The sequence below is a fragment of the Haliaeetus leucocephalus genome, unplaced genomic scaffold (genome assembly GCF_000737465.1).
Source record: "Haliaeetus leucocephalus isolate CR32 unplaced genomic scaffold, Haliaeetus_leucocephalus-4.0 Scaffold267, whole genome shotgun sequence".
NCBI lineage: Eukaryota > Metazoa > Chordata > Aves > Accipitriformes > Accipitridae > Haliaeetus > Haliaeetus leucocephalus.
The window spans coordinates 1-14,341 of NW_010972703.1; the positions used below are offsets into that span (position 1 = coordinate 1).

The following is a 14,341-nucleotide window of genomic DNA, read 5'->3' on the forward strand; positions in this document are numbered from 1 at the left end:
CACCTCTGCCTGAAGTGCTCGCGCTATTTTCTGCCGACGTTTTGATTCCTGGAAGTGAGCACAGAGGAAAATCTCTCCCTGAGGAAGGAAGAGGCGGACGCAGGGGAGTTTTGGGGGAAGCCAGCCCAGCTGGCCTCACATGGATCCCCTTTTGGGTCAAATAATGAGAATATTCGTCATTTGTTAAATTTTTTCCCAATTTTGGTCTTTTTTTTTTTTTTCTTAATCCCCTCACCCATATAATTTTCCAGGGCTTGGGGGCAAATTGAAAAAGCTTTTCCTTTTATCGTCATCTATGCTCATGGGTCCTGCCCAAATCCGGCCCGCCAGGCACGCAAAAGAAAGCAGAAGTAATTTTAAAATTTAAAACAAAAAAAAACCTTCAGGCTGTAATTGAAAGCAGTAACAGAACTAGCCGCAGGGGGGTACCAGAGACTAAGACAATTCTGGATGCACATTCACTTCCTTTAAAAAGAAATTGCATTGCCTGTTAAGTATGAAAGATTTAATTTATATTTTGGAGGGGTTTTTTTAGTTCTTTAGAGTTTTTGTAGCTTTTACAATTTTTTTAGGATTTTAGTTCTTTAGGTTTTTATATTTTTTTACTTTTTTAGTTCTTTCATTCTTTAGGTTTTTATTTAATAAATCCCCAGACCAGCTGGATCCAGGGGGGCTTCTCAGCTCTGCAGGAAGCAGAAAAGCTTCCAAGACAGCTTTGATGCGAACAGCTATCCCAACCCCGGCCAATGATTTGAAGACCATGGCGATATCCTAGACCACATCTCACGAAGCCACTAAGAAAGCCTGGAAAATATAATTGCAACTCACCCAAATCTTGCTTTTCGGAGAGCATCTTTAACAAATAGCAGTAGTCTTTAAAAAAGTAATCTGCTTTTTGGATGCTTGAGGCACTCAGCAGTGCTAAAAGATGCTCCAGGTTGGGTGGGAGAAGAGTTTTGTCTGTCAACCCCTCACACTTCACCCACCTAAAGCAGTTTTTTTCCCCTCACATTGATGTGCAAAGGCTGGGAAAAACCTAAAATAACAGGCAATGGCAGCTACTGAAGCGTTTTCCACTGTGCTTCAATGGAAGCAGGTGATTAAGGGCAGTGCCAGAATAGGTTCATTAACCAACAATAAATTTTTATTGCATATAGTCGCCACAAGTAATTACTCAGTCTGTAACAAATGGGAATAATGTATTGTGCAGAAAAAAAAATCTCAAAAGCATCAGCTGCTTAAAAAACCCCCACCTTTAAAACTGATGCATGTGAATTAAGCAGCACCTGGTGCAATGAGACAGAACGGAAGAGAAATCACAAAATGCATTAAAAAAAAAAAAAGGGCAAAGTTTTGCCTGTTCATCCATCAATTTTTTTTGAAATTTCTGGGAAAATTCCTCACTTGGTGTTTTCACTGCAGCTATTCCATCTCCATCTGATGGATCCTGCAGGGGTGAATCCTGCAGGTTCAAGGCATGCCAGAAGACCAAAAAATGCAGGGTTTGTGGTTTTTTTTTCCTTTGCTCTTTTCCTCAAAGAGGCCGATAAACACTCAGTATTTCCTCATTAACAGCAGAGATTTAATTCTAGGTCTTTTCCTATTATTAGGATATATATATATATTTTAGATATAATTCTACGCTTTTTCTCATTTTTTAATGTTTCATCTCAAATAAAGAAAGGGTGGGACAGTGCACATGTAACTCCATGGAAATGCAAGTGAGGTCTCCTAAGCTAAAAGCATAATATAATAAATTAATGTCCCATTTTGCAACACTTTTGCAGGCAGAACAGGTCTGAAAAGCACCCAAAAAAAGCCTGAATTTAAGCCCTAGCAGCCGCGCTTAACTAAACATAGAGGTGTGAGATCTCTTGCTGCAATTCTCCTCATTTCGGCTGCAAGAGTTGGTTGGGATCCAGGGAAAGTGGATTTCAAGCTACAATATTTGAAGCATGTGTTTACCATGGGGAGGAAAATGGGCTGTAACTCTCAGCATTGTTGTTTAACCCGCACATGCAATAATAGTAATAGTAACAGTAACAATAATAATAATAATAATAATGATTATGATAATGATAATGATGATGATGATGATGATGATGTGATAGTGCCCTACTCCAGGTTAAATTTGGCTGTTTTCCATCAGTAATTATGAAATTATCGTTAAACAGTTTGGGCATCGTTTCTCTGATACTGCCCTCAGACCATCTTGTCTTGTGAAAAATCTTGCCAGCAGCTCAAGGGTGCATTAAAAGCCCTCAGAAACACTAAATTTAGTTGTCACTGAGTGTTACACGATGCTAAAACAGCAGCTGATCTGAAGATGGTCCTTTCGCAGGGTGAGGATGCGCATGGAGGGGGAGCAGGAACCATCTCCCCAGGGTCTGGGCTGTGCTGGGCTAAACCCTGTTGATCCCAGGAGACAGAGCTGCCAACTCCATGAGCCAAGGACATCCATAATTCTGCCCCCCAAAACCCCTCACTTTGGTGAAACATTGCTGGGAGACCATCTGAGAAGACAATGATCACCAAATTGCTAAAGAGGAGAAACCAAAGGATTTCATCAGTCCTGGGAAAAAGCTGGATGCTTTAGCTGTTACCGCTAAATACCACTAAAAATTGAAGTGCTGCTAAAATCCTACTATCCTCACGTTGACACCTTCACCCACAGTCCCCGAGTTGAGATGCTCGTCAAAAAAAAGTCTCTCCTGGATGTTGTTGTCCATGCAAATGTGTCAGCTTTCATCAAGATGAGATGCTTGAAAGTCTTTCCTGGACACAGCATTCCATGAAAATGTACAGAGAAAAACCTTCTCTTTTACTCGTTTTTTTTTAAAAACTTTTTATACCTAACCTCAGTGGCATGTTAAGGTGAAGATGTCACCTCCTTTCTCCAACCAGTTGGAGCTGGTTGCTCCAACCTTGACTTGGCAGATCCTCCCCAATCCTGCCGCTGTCCCACCCCCCAGAGCTGTGTCCTTGGAGAGAACAATATGACTTTTGATGTGTGGAAATTTCTTCACCTTCATCTTGCTCTTGATACAGAGCCACGTATCGTCACAGGTTGACTTGGCGGCTTTGCAACTTAGGCTTTTCCTGAAGATGAGAGCAGCAAATTCTTGGAGGTCTTGCAAGCATTGTCCATCCTTGCAGCATTTCCACATACTCGTAAGGTGTCAAGAGGCTTTTCTCAGCCAACCAAGCCTGAAGGTTGCTGCTTTAACTTCACAAAAAGTGGGAAAAGAAAAAATCCTATGGTATTTGCCCACTTTTCTGGTTGCATGGTGCAAGGCTGCAGACATCTTGCTAAGCTTCAGCCTCTAGAGTCCTTCTAGAGTCATCAGTACAGCTACAGCTTTCCTCTTGCTCTGACATTTAATTGTGGTGGGGTTATGAATAAGTCATTACCAGGTGTGAACTTCAAGGGTACTGTGAGTAATCACCAGATACTTTTCGTTGGTTGTATGGCAGCCGGGTTGGCAAATGCAAACACGTAATAACTTTGGTTCTTACCAGCAAGTTTTGGCAATAGTTTTTTTTCTCTGAGTTTGCTTTTTCTGTGGATTTTTTGAGGTTTTTGTTTTGTTTCCCTACCAGGTATTTGGGTTTAAGGAGCACTCCCCGCAGCCCCTTAGGAGCTGATGCAAAGGTTTTGAGCCCGTCTCGTCCCGTTGCCCTTGCTCGGGCTCTGCGGCTCGAGCTTATTGCAAACCCAGCTCCTCTCGGTGCTGCAGCGGGAGGAGCTGAGCCCGTTGTTGTTCAGGTAGGCGCAGAGGCCACCACCGTGGATCTGGAACCTGGAAGGACAGGTGAGACAACCCACCTCAGATGGGGACAGCAGAAAAAAGGAGAAAAATCACATGCTGGTTTTCCCCCACCCCCCTTCAGTTCTCAGGCATCCTCATGGGCATCAGTACGCCAATATGGATGCTGAATTATTTCTATTTTGGCAGCAGTCCAGGTTAGCCATAAGAAACATGAAGCTTTGAAAGAAAAAAAACTTATTTAAAAATAAAAAATCTAACTGTTTTCCCTGCCAAACACACTCCTTCCACCTCTCAAGTCAAAGGGGAAAATGAAGACTAGCTCTGGATGCAACATTTGTTGCCTTTCCCAAACATCATTGTCTCATTGCTATCGCTGGATGCACCTCAAATGCCAGAAGAAATGCACATTTCGGGGCTGAGGAAACACCAACCAGCGATGTAACGATGAAAACCACAGACTCACAGGCGAGATAAATGCGAGTGGTTCACCCATCTCCACGGCTGCTCCTCATCTTCCCGTGAAAGGCCGATCCAATGCTCTGAGATCCCTTTATATCTTATCACGAAGCTCTGAAAAAGAGGAGAGAGAAAGGCTTTATGGCAGGTCACAGGGCTTTTGGACATCTCCAGCAGGTCACCATCTGCAGAAACCTCCTTCCAACCAATAATCTACATTTTAACAGTTGCTCATGGTCCTTTAGGGCTCCTACCTGCTGGAACCTTTCAATCTGCTACCAAAAAGTGTAATCCTTAAGGCAGACCTTTATTATTGCATCAAAACAGGGCTTTTTTTTGCTATAGTTCTTGCATCGGTTGGCTTTGGTGAGAAATTTGAAGAGACCCATGATGACCTACCCTCAAGAAAACCATTTTCCCCATCTCCTCACCCCAGATCTCCAAGGAAGACCTTGGAAGAGCAGTCAAAGAAACCAAAAGGTGGCAAATACGTTGGTGGCTTTTTTTTTTCCCCCATGCTAACCATGGCCTCATGTCTCCTTACCAAGTCTTCCAGGCTGTCAAGCATGGCCAAGGAAGCACCAAGTGCTGAGCAATTGTCCTGGCTGGATGTCCAGTTCCCCTCAGCCTCCGAAAAATAGTAGCATTTTCCTCTGTACCCGATCCAGTCGAACGGACACCGAAAGCAGGGTTGGGGACGAGGCTGAAAAGCCTGCACTGTCATAGATAGAGCAACAGCGTTAAGGAGCAGCACCTTCTCCTTGCCTCTCTGAGGGGGGGAAGGTCATCCTCCATCCCATGGCCTCCAAAACTCTTGCACCTGCCTCAACAGTGAGAGGAAAGAAAAACTAAAACACGAAGAGAAATCTTGGGTGGATTGTAGGGAGAAAACAAGCTCAAATCATGGCCCAGTTTATGGCATTGGACAAGAAATGTGGGTGCTGTACCTTCAAAGAAGAAAACAGGGTGGTGGCCTTCAAAGACACAAGTTTTAGGAGGACTTCCAGAATAGCCCTATCCCTAAATGCACCCTTAGGTATTGCTGTCTGTCATGAGTGCAAAAGTAGCAATGGGCAAAGGACAGACAAAAGTTCTCTTGTTCCTGCAGACTTCCTGGCTTTGTAGGACTCATGCCAACATCTCTGGCTGTTTGTTTTCTCTGAAGGAAACATCTTTGGGAAAGTTCAGATGTCTGTACCCATGAAATGGCTCTTTCTTGTGGTTTTTTTAAGGATTTCCAGATGACATCAGCTCCTACAGACAATTTGGTCTTCTGTAGAAAGGCTTCTCTGCTCACTGAAATGTCCCTCTCCTGGTGTCCTGGGTTCAGCTGGGATAGAGTTAATTTTCACAGGAACCTGGGAGAGGGCACAGCCAGGACAGCTGACCTGAACTAGCCAAAGAGCTATTCCATACCGTGTGACATCATGCTTCCATATATAAATAGGGAGTGGGCTGCAGGGGAGTTCTTGGCTCTTGGTGTGGGAAGTGGCAGAGCATTGGGTTCCAAGTGGTGAGCAGTTGCACTGTGCATCACTCTTTTTGTATGTTTTAATTAGTACCACTGTTGTAACTTCTCTTTTTGTGCTGTCTCAGTAAACTGTCCTTATCTCAACCCACGAGGTTCTGTTTTCTTTTTTCTTTTTCCTTTTCTTTTCTTTTCTTTTTTCTTTTTTCTTTTCTTTTCTTTTCTTTTCTTTTCTTTTCTTTTCTTTTCTTTTCTTTTCTTTTCTTTTCTTTTCTTTTCTTCTCTTCTCTTCTCTTCTCTTTTCTTTTCTTCTCTTTTCTTTCTCTTTTCTTCTCTTCTCTTTTCTTCTCTTCTCTTTTCTTCTCTTTTCTTCTCTTTTCTTTCTCTTTTCTTCTCTTCTCTTCTCTTTTTTTCTTTTCTTTTCTTTTTTTTCTTTTCCCTCTTTTCTGATTCTCCTCCCCATCACACAAGAGCGGGGTGGGGAGGAGTGAGCGAGTGGCTGCGTGGTGCTTTGTTACTGGCTGGGCTTAAACCACAACACCTGGAGAGGACAACATATTGGGTCGGGCTGCGGCTTCCCTGGGAGCATGGAGGTGGACCTGGTACATGTGCAACAACCCAAAGTATCTCAGGGACATTCCCCACGAGATGAAAACCTCGACACTCACCTGCAAAAGTGATGGCTGTGACGAGCAGAGCTATGAACAGCACCATCATCATCACCTGACAGGCAACACGCGCCTCCGGCTTCATCTCAAGGCTGTAACCTGCAGGAGAAGAGACCTTCAACGCCTTTGGGGCGTACAGAGGGGAGCAACACACTCCAGGTCCAGGCCGTTGGCCCAAAAGATGGGTTTTCCTCCTTTTGCTCAAGGATGAAGGGGATTTTTAATGCACTCTCACCATGTCGGGCCATCGTGGAGAACACCAAGCCCCACATCTGAGCACTTGGGTGATGCTCATCAGAAGCACCTTTGGGAAGAGCCTTCCTGAAGGACAGGCATCATTTGATGCCCAAATGATGACAGGTTAGTCTCTTCCCCACACCAGGTAGACTTGCTGTCATTTTGGGTGAGAAACATCAAAAATTCTTCTCTGCACAGAATAAAATCATGTATTTTTTCACTTTTGAGAACTCTTCCTTAGTAGGGGAACATTGTCCCCTCCCCAATGCCAGCTGTAAACTCCTGCTCTGAAATGCACCATAATTAGAATTATGTTTTAATTTCTTGGTTCTATTTCATTATTAAAGCTCAGTGGACCTCTTGCTCCACCTAAACTGAGATACTTTGTGTCTTGCAAATGACCTGAGTCATGGTCACTACATCTCTGGGTCTTGTGATCCAGAACATGCTCTTCCCCCCACCATGAGCAAAGAAAATTCTGTTTCCTAAGGATTTTACCTAAAAATCTCAGTGTTTTCAACCATGGGGACTTTCCCCATTTTTCTTTTAAGCTTCCCCCTCTTTGCCCCCTTCTGTCACATGAACCAAATCTCATGGGACAAACCTTCCTCCCTGCTTCCTCATGCAAAAATAATATTAGAAAGTAAGTCAGAAGCCAAATATGCCAAATAATAATAAAAAAGCCATATTTAAAAAATCAGCAAATTTTAAAAAATCAAGAAATCAACAAATTAAAAAAATCAACAGATCAACAAATATGGCAAATCAAAAAAACAGTCCTCAAAGTCTTAGTCCCTGGCTGGGTAGAGACAGACAATGGAAAAGACCAAAAAAGCCCCTTTTCTACCTTATTGTGCACCAAGAGGATGATGGGGATGGGAGGAAGATGCAAGAGAACTAAAATAGGGCAGTGTTGAAGGGAAGGCAGAGATTAATAAATATTTTACTGATGTGTCTAAACTGGACTTAAAACCCAGACTTATTTTTTAGGGTCTTTTAACACCTTAACTATTCAAAAATTGCTTTATTCTCATTCAGAATAAAGCAGAAATCTGGACTTTTTGGGGGAAAAAACAAAAAAGACCCAAAAGAAACAGTGACTCAAGTGCCTCAGGGAGGATTAATCATATGTGGGAATAACCCAAGGTATCTGAAATGAGATCATTTAGAGCAAAAATACCAGCTGCTGATTGACAAAAATCTTCCTGAGGGAAGTGCTAGAAAAAGCTTTTTTTTTTTCCCTACACCCCCCCCTCCCCTTACCTCAGCTGGTTTTTGTTCTCAAATTATAGAAGTATTAAAAAAAAAGAAAAAAACACAGTGATTATTCAGTTCATTGCTCTACAGTTACCTGCCCGCTTGCTCCTTTCCACACCCCAAAATCCGGAATAATCCCTCATTTCCTTCATTTTGGGGGTTCCACCTCCATAGGTGCTCCTGCCTCACCTGCCAAGCAAAGTTTCACCTATCAGATGTGTCACGAAGTCTGTTGGTCCTCAGCCTCCCCATAGGATTTTCAGATTGGGGTCATCAGCAAGGTACATCAGGCAGAGGTGGGAACTCATCGCAGAAAATGTAATTTCTACCCCTATAATATTAATTTTGCACCATGGGGGTCTCCAGCTACCAGTTAGAAATATCAATGGACAGCGCAAAGAATGACATCGGAGAAAGAAAGGAAACATAAATCCCAGGGAATGAGTATTTCCTTTGTCGGAAAGCAGCAGGATGAGAAAGTAGATGGAGGGTTGGGTTGTTTGGGGTTTTTTTTGGAAGCTGCCATCTTGAACCAAAACCATGTTGTTTTTTTAAGAAGAGCAGCAGTTGTTCAGAGGACATTGGTTTTCTCCTCTCAATTAAAATTTTCTCCCCACAATTAAAATTTTCTCCCCACAATTAAAGTTTTGTCCCTGCAGTTAAAGTTTTCTCCCCACAATTTAAATTTAAGTCCAACTCCCACCAGCCCCCCCAGCTCATCCCAGACCCCTTACCTGGATACGGCTGGTGGGAATGAGCAGGCTGCCGAGGTGCAACCCTCTCCTGCTAAGAGAAATGTGAAACAGAAAGTATTTAAAAATTAAATACTAGGTTTGTTTTGGTTTTTTTATGGGGGATTTTCATGAGGATCCTCCGGGGCAGATGGGGAAGGGGCTGCCTGACCAAGGGCACCTGCCCACAAGCAAAACCTCCGTGGTTTCCCTTCCAGCTCCACCCTGCACCCTCTTCACCTCCTTTTCCTGCATTTACAGCTTTTTTTTTTTCAGCTGGGGAGCACAGACTCTCAAAAAAAAGTTTATTTTGGGATGCAGGAGGGGAAAACATTTGCTGTTGGAGATGGCTTTGCTCTGGGGTGTCGGGGCACCCCAAAAGGGACCTCGAGGGTGCTACGAGGACAAAGGGTGAAGAGCAGGCGGTTCCCTCCAGCCCATCTTATGAAGTTTTTAGATAAAAATATATCTTTTTTCCAGGCAACCACCTCCTGCAAACTTGAGTCATTGAGCCAAGACCGGATCCTGTCTGCCTCTACCCCTATTAAAACCCCCATCCTTCCCCCCCACCCCCCAATAAATGGGATCATCAAGTGAATGCATCCAACAGGGAAAACACTAAAAAAAAAAAGTGTTCTTGCAATTAAGCTCTCTGCCTCCAGATTTTTACCCGCCACAATAACTTACTTTTTTTTTTTAAGCAATGGTCACACGCCACCAGAGCCACTGCTTTTGCAAAGCACAAGAGCAAAGCGTAAAAGCAGCTCACCACAAAAACTTTCCATGAGACTAACAAAGCCTGCAGGTGGAAAAAAAAGAATAAAAATGAAATAATAAAAATAAAAATAAAAAAATAAATAAAAATTAAAATAAAAATTTTAAAAAGGCAGTGCTTTTCCTGCTGGGACCTTTGGGTTTCTTCTCTGTGACTGCATTTCTTGCTGCTGGCAGGTATTGGGGCAAGTTTCTGCTTTTTTTTCTTGCTGTCTTTTGGGTGCGTGGGAAAAAAATAATCGTCATTTCTACCTCTATAAAAAGCCATTGCCGGGGGTGTTACAGAACCAGCCAAAACCTGCTGCAAATGGGGTTTACACGAAAAAAAAAAAAAAAAAGAGAGAGAGAAGAAAAGGGAGGGAAAAAAAGTAAGCGTAGCCTGGGAATTGCTGGTTGCTCTGTGCAACGGTCAAAGTGTCCCAGATCTGGATGCTGTAAAACCACACACTGGGGGTGGGAGGATGTGCTTGCAGGATAAAAATCAAAATAAAGTAAAGTAAAAGATAGTAAAGTAAAATTAAAATAAAAATAAAAGAAACCAACATAAACCAACAGGAAAGGAAAGGAAAGGAAAGGAAAGGAAAGGAAAGGAAAGGAAAGGAAAGGAAAGGAAAGGAAAGGAAAGGAAAGGAAAGGAAAGGAAAAAGAAAAGAAAAGAAAAAAGAAAAGAAAAGAGAAAAGAGAAGAAGAAAAGAAAAGAAAAGAGAAAATTCATTAACAGCTGGCGGGAAACAGGCAGGAAAAAAGATGCTCTCTGCCTCTTCCAGTGGACAAGCTGGGCAATCCCTGCATGCCCCGTCCATTTACGGATCTCCCCACCACAGGATAAAACAAGAGGCCAACTATTGTGTCAAAAGCAGCAGGAGCAGAAGAAAAAGCCGTGCACAGTAAAAGCCATTTCAAGTCGCTTGCAGCCAATATTCTGGGGAAGAAATACCAAATATTACCTGTCTCCTTCTCACCTGATTATCTGCCTCCAGCCATGCTGATCCAGACCCTGATATGCATCAGCCTGACCCTCAAAACCCTTATTTAAAGGTTTATTAGATTTTTTTTTTTTTTCATCTCTGCATGTTTTCCCAGCTGCTTGGCACAATCATTAAACGCATAAGTGTTTCTACACCTCCAGATGTGTGACCGCCACCTGGCTAGAGGACACCTACCCCTCCTCACTGGCCTTAATTTACAAGGGAAGGCTCTAGGATACACTTTTTTTTTTTTTAAAAAAAAAAGAAGATAAAAGGTCCAGACGATGCCATTTCCTGGGGCTGGACGCAGGCGCGAGCAGGTTGGTCATAAGGCGAGACGTTGCCCAAGAACGGCTTCACTCTTGGGACACTCTTGCTATCTTCTGAGCCGGTCATGGCTGGGGAAATAATTTATGCTGATTTAAGGCATCCTGGGGATGGTTTTTCTTCTGCCGAGAAGCGTCACGGTAAGTGCTATTTTGGGGGAAAAGCACTTATTTCAAGCTTTGCTTGCTTTGGGAAGACTTTTGGGTTTGCTTGCTTCTCCATCCCCATGTTGAGTTTTCCAAGATACATGGAGAACGCTGGATGGATTAAGTGTCTAAGGTAGGATCCTGGCTTGCACACAAAAAAAGCAAGGAAGGGATGGGGGAGAGAAAAGCCAGCAAACATCTGGAGGTTGAAGAGTTTTGCTTCCAAGACCCTTCACTGGGTAGCAAAAAGGGGTCCCAAGAAGCCCAGTGTGAGCCAACACACCTTGATGGGAGGCAAAGCTGCCGACACCATGTCTGGGATCCTGGGGGAGATGAGGTCTGGAAAGACCCATGTCCCACCGAGTCCCAGCTCAACTGCGAGCAGGTTTTGCCTGTTCTAAATTAAGCCAATTTCAGAAGGTGTTGGGTCTGCTAAGCTCTATTTTTGGGTGCCCAAGGTTGCTCTTGAGGCTACCTGCAGTCCCTCCACCACCTGAAAAACCCACCCTTAGGTGATGCCCTCAATTCTGCATCCAACTTCATCGGTGGTGATTTATTTTCTTTTTTTTGGAGGAAGCAAAGCAGCCGTTAACTTCTGCTCAAACTTGCCAACTTGACAGAGGGGCTTTTTTTTTTTCCTTTCTCTAAGAACCCCAGCTTTTTCATGTGAAAATGTGCACATTTTTTTAAGCAAATGTGGCCTCTTTCAGCTCCTGCCTTGTGCCCACGGTGGCATGGGGTCGTCCTCAAAGTCAGTGGGCTGGGGCACCTCGTCCTGCTGGTGCTGGTGGTAGTGCTGAGCGCACAGGGTGAGTAACCAGCTCTTACCTATATCTCAAAACCCAGCGAGCAGGCTTGGAGGGGAAATCGTGTTTTATTTCAGCATTTCAGCCTGTGGAGGGGACGAGGTTGCCCACAGAGATGCAACAAGATATATCACCCACCACAAGTAAACCCGCTGTGAAATAAACCCAGACTATCCCCGTAGGTTTTAAACAAGGGTGGAGTGTACAAGCCATGTTTTTCAGGCTGGCTTAATTAACCGGGTGCAACCACAGCAGAGAAAAAAGGAGGGTTGCACAAAATCAAACCCAGACCTACCTGGTTTTGTGGGTTTTATCCCCAAACGGCTGCAGCCTCTCACCCCAGGTCATTCCTCCAAGTTTTTCAGGGCTCTCTGCAGCCGGTGACGACAAGCATTCCCTGGCAAGGCAGCGAGACCCGGGGAAAGAACCACACGGAGCAATGCGTGATTTCAGCCCTGATGCAGTATTACTGCAAGCCCCGGCAGGACAGCCCCACAGGTAACTCCCCCCGCTTCCCACCCAGCTCTGCTGGGGGATGCTCAGGTGGAATTTTTGATGAGGCTTCCTCCGCCCTTCAATTGCCAGGATGCCCTTGGGGATACGAGTTGGTGACCCACCAAAGGGTTATTTGGCAAAGAGGGTTGTTGCAAGGAAGTATTTCTTTTTGCATACATGGAGGAGCAGGACTAACCCCAGGGAGGAGGTTCCTCACCACCCTTCCTCCACCCCAACCAGCCATTTGTGTCCCTGTGGCCACCCAACCCCAGTCGTCCTCCTCCTTTCCAGTGACTGAGCAGGAAAAAACACAACCGTGTGACAAAGACTCAAGGATGGGTAAAGAGCCGAGGCGTGGGATGGGAAAACCCTTGGTGCCTTTCAGGTGGTGGCTGGGGAAGACCTTGACCACCCTTTGGGTTGCCTCATGGCTCTTTCTCCTCTTCAGCCTGTGCTGGCTGCAAGCTGTGTCCCCAGGACTGGCAGCTCCACGGGGACAGATGCTACCGGCTTTCCAAGGAAACGGGGAACTGGAATCAAGGCAAGAAAGGCTGCGAAAATCAGGGGGCTCAGCTGGCAATGCTCCGGGACAAGAAAGAAGAGGTAAATACAGAGGAGAAGGTTTGAAAAAGACCTGCAAATCAGGGGTTTTTTTTAGGTGGGCAGGGGAGCAAAAAGTGCCCGGCGGCAGGAGGGTTTGGGGCTGCAACAGTGGCTCTCACCCACCTCTTGCTCTGATGTCTCCTAAGAAGTGACTGGGAAGAAAAAAGGGTGGAATCATCACCTAAAGCCCCTCTGTGTCCCCCCACCCACCTGTGACATGGGAGGAAGAGGAGGGACACAGAGCTCAGACGGAGACGTCAGTGTCCTGGGCTCTGAATTTAAGCTAGTTCCACCCCAGAGGGCCCTTTAGAGATGGTGCATGGAGGCCTTCAAAGAACAGGGGACATTCGTGTCCCATCTCTTTGGGGATGAAATGAGTCAGATTTACTCCGTGGCTTTGCACCCCACAAAACTCTCTGCAGAGAGATTTTTGGGAGCAACCGGTCACCTCCATTTCCCAGGAGTACATCAAGAATATTACAGGCGGACGCACACAGCCGGTGTGGATTGGATTACTATCATCCCACAGGAAATGGAGATGGGTGGACAACACACCCCTCAACACCACAATGTGAGTGTATCTGCAACCCGTTGGTGTAAAAAGCAGCTTTGCTCCATTTCAGACCCGGTGCATGCCCTGACCCATCCCTCCAAGATTTTTCTGTCTATGCAACGGTCTCGTATTCCTCCTGCCAAAGCTTTGCAGACCAAGAGTTGGGTTTACAGAGCATGATAACCCAACACCTCCCACCATCCCATGCAACCAACACAGCTTTTAATGGTCCATGCACGCTCCTTGCAGATCTTATTGCAAGCACAGCAACCTGTACTCAAATCTGGGCCATCCACCAGCAAGAAATCATTTGTAGCACAACGAGATGGTGCAGAAAAAGGGCAGGAGAAACCTCCCCTCTTCTGCAAGCCTGGAAGAGTTTGCTCCTCTCAGGCAATAACATTTTTTGTTCTGTAGGTTTCGCACCCTGCAGGAGGTGGATGAAGGGTGTGGGACACTGAAAAACAAGGTGTTGGAGGTCGATATCTGTAACGCTGAACATGAGTGGGTTTGCCAGAAACACCCTTTCCAGCTCTCCCCATCGACGGCAGGAGGTGGAGAGAAATGCGACGCCTCTGTCTGACATGTGCCCATCCCAAAATGCCCAGCCTGTGAGACGCTTGCTGCCAATATTTGGGGTAAAGCCACCCCCATCTTCACCGTTACGGTCCTGTGAGAGATTTCAAGGTTTGCAAATGCATTTCCCACACAGGTCAAGACAATTTTTGGGGGTGCAGGCAATCCTCCGAGCTGGGAAAGCAAAAACATCGGTGCCCCAGGTGGTGTGTCGATAGAGCTACAGCATCAATAAAAGCCTACAAAACTAGCTGGTTTCAATTTACTGAAATAACACAGATTTGCAAATAAGAGGTCAGGTGGCACAAAATGTATGGCATGTATTACAAAGTTCTATTAAGAAAAGTTTTCCCGAGTGACGACTGTGGTAAGGAGTATACTACCAAGCGTGCATCTCCCTGGGCACATCCGAGAACATCATCACATGGACTAATGCAAGCAGTTTTTTGTTTGGGGGGGGGGGGGGGGGGGGGGTCTTTTGGGGGGGGGGGATTTTTTTTTGTTGT

General features: G+C 45.0%; 2 protein-coding genes across 4 annotated transcripts; one reads left to right on the top strand and one right to left on the bottom strand.

The window, feature by feature from the left end:
* Positions 1–579: 579 nt before the first annotated feature.
* On the bottom strand, positions 580–13,004 carry LOC104832872 (C-type lectin domain family 2 member D-like). The gene is made up of 9 exons (XM_010569267.1): positions 12,917–13,004; positions 11,904–12,005; positions 8,591–8,642; positions 7,951–8,045; positions 6,598–6,683; positions 6,363–6,461; positions 4,771–4,943; positions 4,234–4,340; positions 580–3,800 (listed from the first exon to the last, which is right to left on the bottom strand). Exons 2-9 carry the CDS (start codon positions 11,954–11,956, stop codon positions 3,635–3,637), a joined length of 831 nt encoding a protein of 276 aa, XP_010567569.1. The 5' UTR covers positions 11,957–12,005; positions 12,917–13,004; the 3' UTR covers positions 580–3,634.
* On the top strand, positions 10,606–13,829 carry LOC104832871 (killer cell lectin-like receptor subfamily B member 1B allele B). Of its 3 annotated transcripts, XM_010569266.1 has the most exons (6): positions 10,606–10,796; positions 11,513–11,611; positions 11,966–12,106; positions 12,552–12,706; positions 13,168–13,295; positions 13,747–13,829. In XM_010569266.1, exons 1-5 carry the CDS (start codon positions 10,724–10,726, stop codon positions 13,279–13,281), a joined length of 582 nt encoding a protein of 193 aa, XP_010567568.1. In that variant the 5' UTR covers positions 10,606–10,723; the 3' UTR covers positions 13,282–13,295; positions 13,747–13,829. The 3 variants fall into 3 exon arrangements, with proteins under 3 accessions (XP_010567568.1, XP_010567567.1, XP_010567566.1); XM_010569265.1 differs by lacking the exon at positions 13,747–13,829 and adding an exon at positions 13,677–13,742 and having other exon boundaries at positions 11,966–12,706; positions 13,168–13,277; XM_010569264.1 differs by lacking the exons at positions 13,168–13,295; positions 13,747–13,829 and having other exon boundaries at positions 11,966–12,923.
* The last annotated feature ends 512 nt before the right edge of the window (positions 13,830–14,341 follow it).